Source organism: Notothenia coriiceps, unplaced genomic scaffold, assembly GCF_000735185.1.
Source record: "Notothenia coriiceps isolate Sejong01 unplaced genomic scaffold, NC01 NC01_scaffold00019761, whole genome shotgun sequence".
Lineage (NCBI taxonomy): Eukaryota > Metazoa > Chordata > Actinopteri > Perciformes > Nototheniidae > Notothenia > Notothenia coriiceps.
The window spans coordinates 64,817-80,270 of record NW_011352462.1 but is presented as its reverse complement, the minus strand read 5'-3'; the positions used below and the strand labels follow the sequence as shown (position 1 = coordinate 80,270).

General features: G+C 39.7%; 1 protein-coding gene across 1 annotated transcript in view; it reads right to left on the bottom strand.

Annotated features, from left to right (window-relative positions):
* LOC104952240 (histone deacetylase 7-like) overlaps positions 1-15,454 on the bottom strand; it is a 21,815-nt gene that overhangs the window by 4,708 nt on the left and 1,653 nt on the right. The window contains exons 2-16 of the mRNA XM_010779028.1: positions 11,569-11,759; positions 11,369-11,459; positions 10,023-10,140; positions 9,499-9,596; positions 9,041-9,163; positions 8,744-8,853; positions 7,331-7,432; positions 6,133-6,304; positions 5,441-5,637; positions 3,862-4,065; positions 2,522-2,747; positions 2,007-2,140; positions 1,696-1,816; positions 1,132-1,181; positions 361-468 (exon numbers count right to left, since the gene is read on the bottom strand). Of these exons, the coding sequence (XP_010777330.1) occupies positions 361-468; positions 1,132-1,181; positions 1,696-1,816; positions 2,007-2,140; positions 2,522-2,747; positions 3,862-4,065; positions 5,441-5,637; positions 6,133-6,304; positions 7,331-7,432; positions 8,744-8,853; positions 9,041-9,163; positions 9,499-9,596; positions 10,023-10,140; positions 11,369-11,459; positions 11,569-11,759 (2,045 nt within the window). The remainder of the gene's footprint in view (positions 1-360; positions 469-1,131; positions 1,182-1,695; positions 1,817-2,006; positions 2,141-2,521; positions 2,748-3,861; positions 4,066-5,440; positions 5,638-6,132; positions 6,305-7,330; positions 7,433-8,743; positions 8,854-9,040; positions 9,164-9,498; positions 9,597-10,022; positions 10,141-11,368; positions 11,460-11,568; positions 11,760-15,454) is intronic.

Sequence of the window (15,454 nt, the reverse complement as noted above, 5' to 3'; positions counted from 1 at the left end):
TCAATTTGAGTTTTCCCGGCACTTGACTGATTTTGTATCGCTTTGCATTCTGGGTTAACAGACTGGAAAGCGATAGGTCGCTTTTTCTGTCAATCAAGTAAACTCCTGAATTAAGTGGCATGGAGGCAAAGGGAGGAGGGATCAAAACCTGTTTTGTCTATTTTAACGAATGAATGACTCGCGATCTACCGACGTACTGGGCACCTCTGCATTAAAGCATTTGTGTTGGTACTATGTGTTGGAGTGCTAGCCAATAGAAGCTGAAGGCAGGGGGGAGTGTGTGGGAGGGAAACTCCCTCTAGATGGAGCACATGTAATCTGGAGATGACAGATGGACGTGCGGAGCTTTCTGTTGCTCACCTTTAGCTCTCCTTTGGCCACTCTGATGGCCAGCTCCACCACGCTGCCTGCTGCCATGCGTGACGCCGTTGAAGTGTGCGACTCGTTCCAGATGGTGTCATTATCAACCTGCCAAATGTGAGAGACAAATGATGAAGGCCACTGAGTGACTGAATAAAAACAAACAGTGTGGACATATTTATAATATCTGATCCCTGTGGGACAATAACAGAAAACTGAAGGCTTTCTCTTGGACAAGGAGGACCAATCACACAGATGTGGGGTCCAGATCAAAAGAAATCCTTTTTTATTTTGTGTCTCTTTATTTGTTCACAAACTAGCATATAGCACATCTGGCTTTGACAATGAAATCTGAGGCATTCATTTTATCCCCGGTCACGGACATGTTGCTCTCATTAGTTCTGAGTTGTCATGGTCCGACACGGACTGTCAGCCAAACATAAGCCAACTCTCTTTTCCTCTTTCCTTTCCTTTCTGTTTCTCTCTCTTGTCTGTTGCTTTGCTTTGAAGAAATGTCATCTTTCATCAATGCAGTTTTGCATAGCTTTCATTAAGAGCTTTTGAGAATAACAGTATGATCAAAAATAGATTCATATGTGTGTTTTTAGCGCTGGATGAGGCAATATTTCCCATTGACTCAGACATGCAATGTAAATAACCCCAAGAGCATGCAAAGCACATGGAAATGTGTGTGTGTGTGTGTGTGTGTGTGTGTGTGTGTGTGTGTGTGTGTGTGTGTGTGTGTGTGTGTGTGTGTGTGTTTTCTCTTACCCCTACTCCCCCACATGGTAACATCACAAACATCCTTTGAGAGAGGATTCCTGAGAAAACAGAAACATAAAACATTTTAAGTGTATTCAGACTTTCTCATTTATATATTTTATGGTTTTCTACATTATTGTTTTATGTCAAGAAGACAGTTGTGAATAAAGTACTGCATTCATACTCTTAGTTAAGACAACATTGTTGAAGTACAACAAGTATATACACTAATTCGGCACAACAGCCAATTATATATATTATATTACTGGATTTTATAATACAATGCATTAATGTGTCAGTTTGTTAAGGTAAAGCATATTTTTACAATTTTGTATCTACTTACTCAAGAATGGTTTTAGCTTAATCGATAATATTTCATGATCAATTTTTCTTATGTTGTTTTGTTAGCATAAAGAATGAAAAAGGTAAGAGTAAGAGTCTGATGGATAATAATAATAATATAATATTTTAATAAGATGAATCCTTTATCGTTCATCAGAGCTCTGTCTGGGAAGTGAGGCACTAGTTACTAACACATTAAGACATGAAGTATCAGTGTGAGGGTCTGCGTACCGGCCAGTTTGCGGTTGTCCAGTTTGAGCCTGTTGAGCGGGTTGGTGCCGTAGAGCAACACGTGGCGCTCAGTGTGGACCGACTGCAGCTCCTCCAGAGTGGCTTTGCGACCACGAATAGTCTGTATGAACACAACAGTTGAGGTTGACGTTAGTAATATAAACGTGACATAACATAAGCCATCATATTATGCATATCAATGATGTCAAAATAATAATGTTAAACTAGACAGAAAGCAAGATTATCTTTCAACCTCTCTATTTTCAGACAGATATATACAATTCGATTTTCTCAGAAGTTTCTGGTCGTACCTCACACTGCCCCCTCAGGCCTCTCTCCTGCAGTCTGGACCAGATGCTCTGTATCCTCCCAGCATGCTCTGGGTGACTGCTGTTGTCTCCACATGTACACTGGTGCTTCAGCATCTGAGAGTCATAAACCAGGCCTGCACACACACAAAATCTGAATTAATTTCCACATTCATTTTGTACAAGCAATATAGAGTATATTGAAGTTGCGATAGGTGACATTATTTCCTATATATTCATAGTTTAGCATATTTTTTGGCATTCAAAGCAGAGTTTTTTCAGAACAAAATAAAATGTATTTATTTATCATTATTATTATTATTATTGCGATAATTATTTGGGACGTCATTTTTTTAGGATGGGTAAAAACAAGCTACAACGTCCATATTCACACCCTGAATGCAGTTATCTAATCTGTTATGAAACCCCTGAGCCATAGGGTCACCCAGATTTAAATATATTTAACAAAATCATATAATTATGTATTTTATTACCATATATTAACATATGTGACTCACCGGTGGTGAAGCGTGTTTTGCTGCTGGTCTCCTGTGCAGTTAGGCTCAGGGTTTTCTCAGGCAGAGTAAGACAGGTGGAGGCCGGGGATGACTGTGTACGTGACAGGGGGCGATGGAGCCCCAACCCACTGCCAACCCCCCCACCGCCGCGTAACATGGGCACTGCCAGGGTCTCCATCTGTCGATGCAGCTGCTGCAGCTGCTTCTGCTGCTCCCACAGCAACGACTACAAGAAGAGCAAGCGTGATACAGATGAAAAAGATTCAAGTCATAAATACAAATATAACCTAATAACATAAAAATAATACGAGATACAGTTAATATGAAAGTGTAGAACAGAAACAGTTAAAATGTTGTTCTTCTTAACCTGGAGTGGCCACATTCATATGTAGGTTTTAAACTAAATGTGGACTTTATTAAGTGAAATTATCTCTGTCTTGCTTTCTGGCACAGAAAGCAATATTTGATCATTTGTGTTTTAACTTCACTTTGTGTGGCCTCTTAGACTATGCATGGTATTAGAGTTCAAAAGTATTACATTATTTAAATTGAAATTGATTCTAACAGCAGCAGATACAGAAACACTTATAAGTATGTGGGCCCACCAATAAAATACTAATGTGAAATATTTACCTGTCTGTAAGCGCTGCATAGTAATGTTGATGGACACTTTTATACATTTCTATGATAAATGGTTTGTTTGTGTCTAAAAACACAAATTCCTGCTAGTGATAATGGTACAGAACTATGTATTTACTAAGGCTTGGCCAATGACGCCTTACATTTTTCTGTATGGCCAAACATCTGAAGGTTTGGCCACCTCTGAATGTTATGAGGATAACATTGAGTTCCATCGCTACACATGTGGCATGCAGCTGTACATGGCTCTCTAAGTGATCCGTATTCAAGACTGATATACAGTGCTGGAAGCCACATAACTCCCTCCAGCTTAATGTCAATAAAATCTCAGATGGTTTTATTCAGCCGCTCTGATCTGACCTGCTCCATCGAGAGCAGTCTGAATCTGTCAATATCAAGTTGCTCTGAATCTGGAAGTCATTTTTCTCCCTTGAAAACAGGTTACTAAAACTATTCACTAGCTTCCAACACAGCCTGATCCTCACTGTCTGGTTTTTCCGATCAGTGACTGACACATTTTATGAAAGAGTAACAGTAACCTGTATCCATACCATGCTGAAATAACCACTTTGATGTAATGAGTGCTTGTCAAACCACAGAACCATGGAAGAGTATCATGCTGGTGTTAGGCTGCCACCTACAGGACAGTTTGATGAAGAGCAGGTGGAGTTTCATTTCTGTGTAGCTCATGAGATACTAACCTGGTTGAGTATGAGTGCATGTTGCAGGTTCAGTTGCTCTTCCTGGCTCTTGGATGCTGTTGACTCCGCCTCCCTCAGGGACTCCGCCCTCACTCTGCTCTGATAATTTGGCTCTGTGGGTGGCGTCTCTCCGCCGTCCTCTGAGTCCATGTCCTCAGAGGGGATCTGATGCAGCCGGGGCTTCTCGCTGGACTTAGACATCAGCTACAGATTGAAAAAAGGAACATTTTATTTAAATAACACTTTCAAAAACAGTTAACAATTCCTTCGAAAGACAAAGCAAAGCAAAGGCAGTCTAAAAGGCAATATTCAGGATGTATCATCGCTGTATTTAAGGTGCACATGTTGGCAAGAGTTTGAGTCGTTCCTTCTATTTTGAAAGTTCAATCATAGTTCCTTAAATAAGTCTATCAAATGTGATAGACACACACAGGGCCACACATAGGGCCACACATGTTATAGACACACATGGGGCCACACATGTTATCTGTGTGGCCCTATTACCGAAACAACAACTTTTAACCCCAAGGTTATTGCATAATAATTATGCCTTTTATTATTACTGTCTTTCAGTACAGAGTCCTGCCTTCAAACTTATAGTCTGCCATTTTCAGATTGTTTCCCAATTACAATACTGGCATTTAATATTTATTAAAAAAATTGTTTTAACCAATAACCACAGTGATATATGTAAACAAACTGCCAGTTAAAGGGTTACAATTTGAAAATGATTAATTTGCCTCCCATTCCCTATGAATAACTCAGATATGATCAGAGCCCTTTTTAAACACATTTCCCATTAATGCCATCGGGTCATAGATACAGGACCCTCTGAAGATATTCTTAATGTGTGTCAAAGAATAGATTTCAAAAACTGCTGCTGGTTTATAAAGCATTGAATGGTTTAGGCCCAAAATACATTTCTGACCTCCTGCTAAATTATGAACCATCCAGAACTCTCAGGTCTTCAGGGACTGGTCAGCTTTCTGTCCCCAGAGTCAGAACTAAACATGGAGAAGCAGCGCTCAGTTATTATGCTCCAAATATCTGGAACAAACTACCAGAAACCTGCAGGTCCGCTGCAACTCTTACTACTTTTAAATCCAGGCTGAAGACTTTTCTTTTTGCTGCTGCTTTTAATTGAACTATTCATATCTTAAACTGCACTGTAACTTTTATTATCTTTGCTTTTTATCTTTGCTTTTAAATGAGTGTTTTTACATGTCATTTTATATCACTGCTTTTAAAAGAGTGTTTCTAGATATCATTTTATAATATGTTTCTTAATGCTCTTAATGTCTTTCACTTTTGTAAAGCACTTTGAATTGCCTTGTTCTTGAAAGGTGCTATATAAATCAACTTGCCTTGCCTTGCCTTGCCTTGCCTTGCCTTGCCTAATGTGCAAGTGTGAGGGACATTCATTGATATTTGTAGATTTGACCATGTGTATGTTTTACGTATTTCTGTATGGAATTTGTAAAAGATGGGAAAACTAATTACCCTCTGGGACAATAAAGACTATTTCTTAAAACGTTTTTTTGATTATTCTTCATGGGTTTGTGTATTCACTACTCCATACCTTGCCCAGGTGAGATAGCCTCTCCAGTAGTTGTGTGTTGTGCTGCTGTTGGAGGAGATGTGAGTGAAGGGTCCGCGTGCTCTGGGGGAGGGGCTCCGAGCGTGTTCGGCTCAGGGGCTTGTGAGGATGAGCGCCTCCAGAGGCCATGTGATCTAACTGGGGGGCGAACTGTAGTGGGACGGAGTCTAAGCCTTGAACTGGTCGAAGACAAAAAGGAGAAGAAACCAAATCAGTTTCTGCAAATGGAAACAGAGTAACATGTATGTACACAGACATGAACAACCAATGGGTATAGCAATGTAAAAATTGCACCTGCTGCCTTGTAAATCAATTGAATTGAATCTTCTTTATTTACCTTTCAATATAATATATTTCAAAATATAACAGATCATTTTACTTACTATGTGTTGCTTTGTCAAAAAGTAGTTACCACTAGTAACCACTAGACAGTGCTCTAAAACCTGAGACAATAGTGAGAGTAGACTCATGTATAACTTTCCCTTTGTGGCTATTAACATTTTGTATTGTATCTTTTTCGTGTGCACTTAATCCTACTCTGATATTAACATCTGTTATAGAATGCAAACATATTGTTTCCTTATCAGAGTTTCAACATCCTAAACTGGTGAGCTTCTGGCAGTATACATACAGTATTTGGTGTGCAGTAGACTGATGTGTGTTTGTTGTCTCACCTGTGAGAAGCGGAGTGTGTACCAGTCCCGAGGACTCCAGGATGATGACAGGCAGATGAGGGTTCAGCTGCCCAGCCTGGTCCTCTCTGCTCAGGGGGAGGTAGACCGTTGAGCCCCCGGCTGTAACTACGGGCACACGGCCCAGCCTGAGAGAGGACATCTCTCCTTCAGCCTGCACACACAGATAAACAGTTTTTATAGCAACAGATCACTTTCTTTTCTTATCAAGCTCCACTTTTGTGGAATCAGCTTCCAGTTTGTGTTCGGGCGGCAGACACCCTATCCGTTTTTAAGAGTGCGCTTAAGACCTTCCTTTTTGATAAAGCTTATAGTTAGGGCTGATTAGATTCAGCCCCTAGTTTTGCTGATATAGGCTTAGTTTGTCGGGGGACATCTTACTTCTTCCTTCTCTCTGTCTATACCTGTGTACTCTCATGTTCCGATTAACCCAGCTTCCCCAAATTTCTTTCTTTTTGGTGTCTATATATATGCCGGGATCCGGAGTCATGGATGATCCTGCGGTCCTGTGTCATGGATCGCGAGTCCTGGATCGCGAGTCGTGGCTGTGGTCCTGGATCATAAATCCTGGATGGATATCCTCGTGGATTCATCTTCCCATTATACACACATGCATTTCCAAACATTTGGACTACCTATGTTGCAAATGTATTATCTTTTCAATTTACACACGGCATCTATTGCACGTCTGTCTGTCCTGGGAGAGGGATCCCTCCTCTGTTGCTCTCCCTGAGGTTTCTCCCATTCTTCCCTTTAAACTGTGGGTTTTCTCTGGAAGTTTTTCCTTGTACGATGTGAGGGTCTAAGGACAGAGGGTGTCGTATTGTCATACTGATATTCTGTACAAACTGTGAAGTCCACTGAGACAAATGTAACATTTGTGATATTGGGCTATATAAATAAACATTGATTGATTGATTCCTGATTTGAGCTTTGATGGACTATCTACAGTTGGTCTGGGACTGGGACTGAGACTGAGACTCTCAAATTTGTGAATGAAGAATTTAAGATCATTTTTTAAAAGCGTGGCTTAATGAATTTGTGTTGGAAAAAACATTGTTTTGCCTGTAGTATCCAAACCTTAAATGGAGCAGATCACTGCGTTAGTCTAGTAAAAATATCATGAAATAAATCACTTTTACGAAACAACTATACAAATTAGTTTCAGTTGAGTGTTTACCCTGGCATTGGCTGGCAGTCCCAGTGTGATGGTGGGCAGTGTGGAGGGACTCTGGATGGTGAAGTTAGCCAGAGTGCCGTCTCTGAGTAGCAGCCTCTGCGCCTGTAGATGACAAACATCCAACACAGCACCTTTATCTTCAAATCCAAACTTAGCATTAAAGACATGAGCTGGTTATGTATCCTATAAAACATATGTTAAACTCATTTAAATAATTACATTTAAATCGTGTTACACTAAACTGTAAATGTAAACATTATAATATCTTAAAATAAAGAAATATTCAATTTAAACTTCTAATTTAGTTTTTATTGTTTAAAGCATTACATAATTATTTGGCCATACTGCTCCATTAACTTGTTTTATAACATGGCCACACATGTCAAATGTCATGTTATAAAGCCTATTGCATTGAAAGGGGTTTGCTGTCTCGACACTGTAGAATGACGAGTCAGCAATCTGCGGCAGGTGTGACACAGCAGGTTGAGTGGTTGTGATTAAATGAATAATGTATGAACAGCTGACAAACTCAATGTGCTCCAATGTCGTTGTTTTAAACATTTCATTACTCAGCATCTGGGTGCAGCTCATTGGCATGGTCGAACCGTGTACTTACTTGCTTAAATCGTTGTTTAATAAAGAGTCTGTCAGATTATTAGATTTTTCTTTTTATCTATCCATTTCCTCTGATTTTGTAAATATTTAAAGAGAAACTTCTACTTGAGTGATGTACCTTTCTTGTTTACGGTAAAGAATCCTAAGTAAATGCAATGTTTAGAGGTGTATTCTGCACTACTAACTGCCTACAAATGTAAACTAAAATAGACAAGGAGAAACTGAGAGCAGGATGCATCTGGCTCAGATGAAGATGACTTTATCTTCTAACACTATGCGCATGGACTTTTTGGTATTAAGTAAAAGTACTAATACCACAGTGTAAAAATACTCTGTTACAATTAAAGATCCTGCATTTAATATGTTACTTAAGTAAAAGTAATTAAGTATAATCTGCTAAATGTACTTAATGCAAAAGAAACCTAAATGTAAATAGATTCCAATAAGCTACAACTCAGTCTGCCAACTGATCATATGTCTAATCATGTAGCTTTAACTGTATAAACTGTTGGATATTTAAATACATAACAAAAATCTTTAGTTTTTTATGCAAAAAGTCTTGATTATTAAAGTAACTAGTAAATACAGCTGTAAGATAAAATGTGGTGCAGGACATGTACATCATTATCCTTTGAATTGTAGGAGTATAAGTATTTAGTGGCATGGAAAGAAAATACTCAAGTAAAGTACCTTAAAGTGGAACTTCAGTAGAATACTTGAGTAAATGTACTTAGTTACTGTCCATCACTGTGTTTTAGTTGGTTTTATTGTATTACCAACAACATGTTTGCTGCTCACCTCATGCGAGAGGCCGCCTGCAGAGGGCAGCATCCCGTTCTCATTGGGCAGGCTGTCGTTGGGGGAGCTGCAGCCGGAGGCCGGAGTGCTGCTGCTGCTGGGGGACGAGTCTGCAGGGAGACAGGCAGTGTGGACAATATGGTTCTGCATCTTTATCATATTTCCATTATATTACATTTGATCAGATCAGCACATCATTTCTTAAAATAATAGGAGGAAAAAATGAAAAGTCACTGAATAACACAGTATGAAATAACATTCATGCATCAGCACTCAGATGTGTGTGAGTGTATTTACCCAGTGTGTCAGGCACTCGGTGCCTCACAGTGGCTGGAGCGCTCTCTTTGCGGGTGAGTGGGCTCTTGCGTGTGTTTAGGTGTTTCTTCAGCTTGTGTTTCACCTTCAGATTGGGCTCTGACGCTAAACAAATTAAAGCAACAGGGGGAATGTTACTTCATGCAATTTCTTGCCAACCATAAAGTTGACCCTAAAAAGATGACAGGCTGTGATTACACAAGAAAAATGTGTCTTTTATTTTGGTTAGTTTATCAATGCTGCAACCCTTTTGTATGAAGTAGGGAGTCGGACGAAAGGTTCCGAAACAACTGTTCAAACACAGTAACAAGTTGGTAGGGAAAGACTGAGACTTGCCATTTCAATAATAACATTTTCAATTCATACTTTTTAAATTTCTATCCTGAACATTTGAATGAGTCTGACTAAGTCACAGTGACGGTTGGATGTTAGATGTTCACCTGCTCTGCGCAGTGGCGTCCGTTCTGATCCCTCAGAAGGCTGAGATGGAGAGGAGCCCGGGCCCTGGGAGGACAAACTGGGGTCTGGGCCCAGCTTTCTGAAAACACAAGGCACACACACAATTGAACATACAACCATTAGGGCGTAGAAACAGGGGGGGCATGAGGACGTGAGCAAGTCATTGGTAGAAGAAGGCTTTAAAAAGAAATATCAATATTGGCCAAACATGAGCAGGGCCTTTGGTTTGTTACATACACATAATTTTAGCACGTCATACATTTACCTAAGTCTAGTTGCAAAATGCAGGCGTATCAGATATAGGCAAACATCCAAGTACTTTCCAAGTGAAAAATCTTCAAATTCAGATTTTAGAGTTGACAAGGAATCAAAGGGCAATTTAAGATTGATCAGAGTGTGGAGTGTAGATATAGACATGTTTTATAATCAATGTGTTCATGATGTATTTTTGTGTAGTGTTTTGATAATCCCCCTTTGTGCTCAGTTGATATGCATTGTGTGTTACCTGTAAGCAATAGGAGTTCCATTTAGCGTGTTGGAGGTTGTTCTCTCCAGCGCCTGTTTCTGCTTCTTAAGAATCACTTCCTGCAGCTTCTGTTTCACCAGGGAACTAGCGACTGCACCTGTCAATCAAAAACACACACTCAGACGAAGGACACACCTACTGCTTCATCACAGTTATAAAATATAGGTCAAAGATCACAAGAACAATACTTAGGAGAGCTTATGTAGAGTATGGATACATTAGTGTGGGATGAAGGGTTAGGTCACTGCCATCTCTGAAGCCTCTATCACACATATTTCCCAGTCAATGACTGGGATCACCTCTAAGGCAGCGTTGGGGATTTCCACTACTCACAGATGCCCTATATTCAGGAACATTTCCTTAATGTGCCTTTCAACACATGCCATGGCAGGACAACCAGTAGAAGTCTGTAATAAAAATCATTCAAAGAAAAGTAGTAGTAGAAGAAGAAAAAGAAGAAAGAGAAGGAGAAGACTAGATGTATGTGTATGTATGGCCAATGCTACAGTGACCATACATGTCAGCACAAGATCATGTTAAATTGGTTTGATTGTTGATTTGTAGTCTGCATCTCTCAATAATGGCCAATGGCCAACGGGCCAATGCGAGACTCAGCAGTGACTAAGGAAGCTGTCTCTTATTACTTTCAGGAACATAGCTAGCAATACTCTTGTAATGTATTTATTTCAACTTAAGACAATTAACAAGTACTGGCATGTTGTGATTGGTTTGCTTGCTCCATGTGACGGAGACGTAGACCTTTAAGTGCAAGTCTCTGTAATGTTACTGTTTTATTGTACTGGCTGAGGTTACCAGGTCTTGAGGTGGGAAATTGGCAGTACAGGATTTCTCTGAATATGAATCCCTGCTGTTATTCACACATGACCCCAAGCAGGAAATGTTCCCGGAAATGTCAGTGTGGAAGGGACTTTATGTTTGCTGCAATTTCAGTGTGTGCCGTTGTGTGCACACGGAGGTGACAGGAGGTGCTAGGAGTGATCAAGTCAATATTGACCCAGTGACATTATTTGCCCAGACCTAGCGCTAAATTTAACTCCACTGTTGTAGCTCCACTTGTCATGTTATATTTAGGTCTCATCTCAAAGCAAAGCCAGTTGAAAGTGGAGTAACACCGTTAAATAAAGATGAACATGAACTCTTACGGGGACTTTCCTCTTCGGTTAAGATTAGCACTCTGGGCCATAATTACTTTTAAAACCATGGAAATAGCTTTATATAGCGCGCAGTGGATATTCAATTACAACTTCAGATGTAAACTGAAAGGCGTAGTAACATACTCAACGTTAAATAAGTGAGTGACTCACTCTGTTGACTCTTGTCTTTGTGCTTTAGCTGCTGAAGCTCATGCTGTTTCTCGTGGTGCTCCTGCTCTCGCCTCCTCTGCTCCATATTAAACTGAAAAGAAACACATTTATTTATAGCAACATAATCTATGGACCTTTTCCAAACAAATGTGTCTTTATTCAGAGATTTAATAAGGTATGTTATCTTTTACATAATTTACCCGAATGTGCTGGTGCAGTTGCTGTTGTGAGAAGGAGGTGCGGGGCTGAGGGGAGAAGGGGGTGAGGAGTAGAGGCGGGTGCAGAGGGGTGAGGAGCGCCGTGTCCGATCCAGGGCGCATCCCCCGCTCTCCCACCCTGAGGTCCATGGGAAACAAGGCCGCACACGACACCGGCACTGCTACCGGGGAGTCTGGGGAAAGAAGGAGAGGGTGGTGTCAATTTGATTCATCCCTAACAAAGAGCGTGCATATACACAACACTACCACAAACCCCACCTGGGAAACAATGTAAACAGAGGCTAAAAAAACCATAGTTTTGAGTACAAAAGAATGATGTGATAAATAACTAATAGAAAAAGTATATAAGCAGACAAAGCTCAAAATGTTGTGTTATTGTTGTAGATCCACTTAAAAAAAATTGAAGATCATTGAATTATCTGACACAGTAGACTTATGTTTCAATTGAATATACTGTGACAGAGTAAACCTAACTTAAGACAAGACAGTCTACTGGGTAAACTATGTTTCAGTCATCATGATTACAATAAATTCAGAATGAAAATAATGGAGAATAATATCCCTGCCATTGTCACGTAAAGGAAGTCGATGAATGGGATTTTTTTCGGCGCTTTTATGTTTTCTTAAATCCCAAAATCTCCTTAACAGTTTTTTCACACTTTGTTGTCCTCCTCTGTAGTGGTTGCTTGTTTATTCATTGTTCCTTTCCTGTTTTGTTTAAGGTTTCTATTTTGTGTAGTATTTTTCTATTTATATTGTGTGCTTAAAAAACATTTGTTTAAATATATGAAACAGTTGTAAAGAATATAAGGTCTAAAAATATATATTTTTTAATTTGGTGCTAAATTCCTTCTGTAATAGAAAAACCATTTATGACAAACATTTGCAACATTATTAGCCCAAAATGCTTTGGCCAAAATGATTTGAAACCAACAAAGTAACTTCCTGACAGCAATTACAAACTGCAGATCAAACTAAAAGAGATCAAATGGAAATGTACATGTTGAGACAGAGAACATTTGCAAATTGAGAAGTTCTTTCTTTATTTTACTTGTGTGAGAAACTCTATCGCTAACTCCGTCTGACACACACACACACACACACACACACACACACACACACACACACACACACACACACACACACACACACACACACACACACACACACACACACACACACTACAATAAACCAGCAAACACTCGCACACTTCCACATGTGTTACATTCATACACAGCTGCACACACAAGACAGGCTTGAGCAAACACCTATTGCACAAACCTGCCTCAAACCAACACTTTACAACACACACAGAGCGGGCCTTGAAATAACTCTGTGTGACATCATCTCCGTGCTGCTGTGCCTGGCGCTCAGATGTCAGGCTGCAGTGTGTGAAGTAAATGTCACTCATTGAGGGGCTTGGCCTGATGCCAACAGCAGCACTGGAAATGGCTGAAAGGGGATAGAAAATAAAATAATATACAAAAGAGGGATATGTGTGTTGTTTCTACTTGTGGAAACACACAATGAGCTTGAGTTACTGGTCTCATTAGCATCCCTGCTTTGGGTCATGTGACACAGCAGCGTGTGTGTGCAGTATCAAAACTCCTCCTCCATATTAGGAGGTACGAATTCACAGAGACAGTCTGAATGCCGGCCGTGGCAGGAATGACAGAAATCCTCTGGCAAACATACAAACACACACCAGCAGCTATGTACACACATTCTCTATAATGACAGCAAGGAATAACAAAGCTATTATTCTGAGGAAGAGGAGAGGAGAACATGCTTATACAAGGAAACAAAGGCTGCTACAGTACAGACAAACACACACCGTCGGGAACACCAGTCTCTTATGCCTTGCCTCCCAGGGGTTATAAATAGCAAAACATACACTAGTCCAACATTTACCTACACAGGGCCTTTTGTTTCTCGAGGGGAAAGCACACACTTTTAGAGTAACCCAGTAATGTCACCTCCAGTTTCCAGTTAAGCCGACAGAAATGGATGTAATAATGAAAGTGCTGAGAAAACAGGGTAAAAGGATTTAGCAGTAATATTATTAAGTATGCCATATGGGTGCCCCCTTTTTTTAAATAGGTCATGTTGGTTTTCTTTTCGTGATTCTTTGTGAAGAGACTCAGTTTTAAATTTCTGTAAATCATTGATTAAAGTTAAAGAATTGGTATGTTAGTCAACTAAGAATGTATTGTGTTGAGGAGGGCTCTAATATGTAAACAAAGGTGAGAGCGTGAGTTATAGACTAAACACCAGTTTTCCTTTTTTTTTTAAGTCTTAGTCCTTTGGTCCTTGTACTTGGTACTTTTGATCATAACTAGTACAATAGTCCTGTTTTTTAAGTTGTAGTTGTTAATAATGTCTTGGCATTTGAGGACTATCTTGATGGAAACTGTTGACATTTATTTATCTGATTATACAGAGTATTACGTGTCTTCTAATTTCAGTGTATTTAATGTCAGTGCTGCTCATAATAGCTTCATCTTGGAATAAATGTGTGAAGACAAACTTAGTCATAGTTTGTCTTCACAAATGTAGCACTGCTGTAAAGAGGTTTCTCACTTAACACTGTGTGTTCTAATAATTTAGCAAATGTCTCTTTGCTGTACATAAAACTGGGTCCTTCAATACAGAAATAATGCGTCTGACCACAGAGCCACCCTGCTGCAGTCAGTGGATGTATGAGGTCTTTCAGAATAACTGATAATAACAAGGTTCCCATGTAGCCAACATGACTTTAAGTCCAGAAACAATGTAGTGGTTAGGTCGCTGGACCTTTGCGACCGCATTTAATCCTTCCACAGTCTTCCTCTCCTGGGTCTCTCCGAGTAATGTGAGGCTGTAATGTTTTTAGTTCTGTTAAACAAGGATATTATGTCAAGGTTCATTACATCTGCGTGCTATACTCCGGGAAGAATAACACATTTTGACCCTGTGGTTGTGATTTTGTGTTGCTTGCATTTAAATAGCACTGTTTTCATGTGCAGAAAAAAAATATGGGAAGGCATGTACTGGAATAACACACAAAAGCATGCGTGCACGTGCAGACACAGTACCAAGTCGATGACTAAATTCTGTGATGGTAGTGTAGTTTTTTTTACACTGGTTCTCGGGGCTTGAGAACCAGTTGTCCCTTAATATTCCTTGATAATGTTCTTGATGATAATGTAATCATTTGTACACAACTATTCTGCGCTGAAATCGACAAGAGATTAGCTTTATAACAACACAGACCTGCTTGGCAAAATAATGGCGATAACATTAACAAAGCAAGGTTTCATTAAGTTACCGGTACATTAGTATCTGTTTAAGATTTATTCTTTAACAATTGCGTTTGTTTTTCATTATGACATTATTTCATACATTTTAAAAATCAGTATGCAACAGCAACAAAAGGAGTGTACATAGAATTACATGTATTCATTTTTGTTTTTGACCACCGTATAAAATTGGGTATAGAGACTCATGGAACTTCACTAGAGTTGCCATAATATACAAAAACATTGTTGTAACTCTAAAGCAATGTAAACAACAGTTAATTAGAGAGACTGTTCAAGTGTTGTAGCTGCTCAAGGTGTGTCATTTTGGACCAGGTGCTGTGCGTTGTGTTATCAAAATGCGATTGTTGTAACCGCAGGTCTAGTCCTCTTGAAACAGTGTGTGTGTGTGTGTGTGTGTGTGTGTGTGTGTGTGTGTGTGTGTGTGTGTGTGTGTGTGTGTGTGTGTGTGTGTGTGTGTGTGTGTGTGTGTGTGTGTGTTTGAGAGAGTGTGTGTGTGTGTGTGTGTGTCTGTGTTTGAGAGTGTGTGTGTGTGAGTGAGTGAGTGAGTGAGTGAGTGAGTGAGTGAGTGA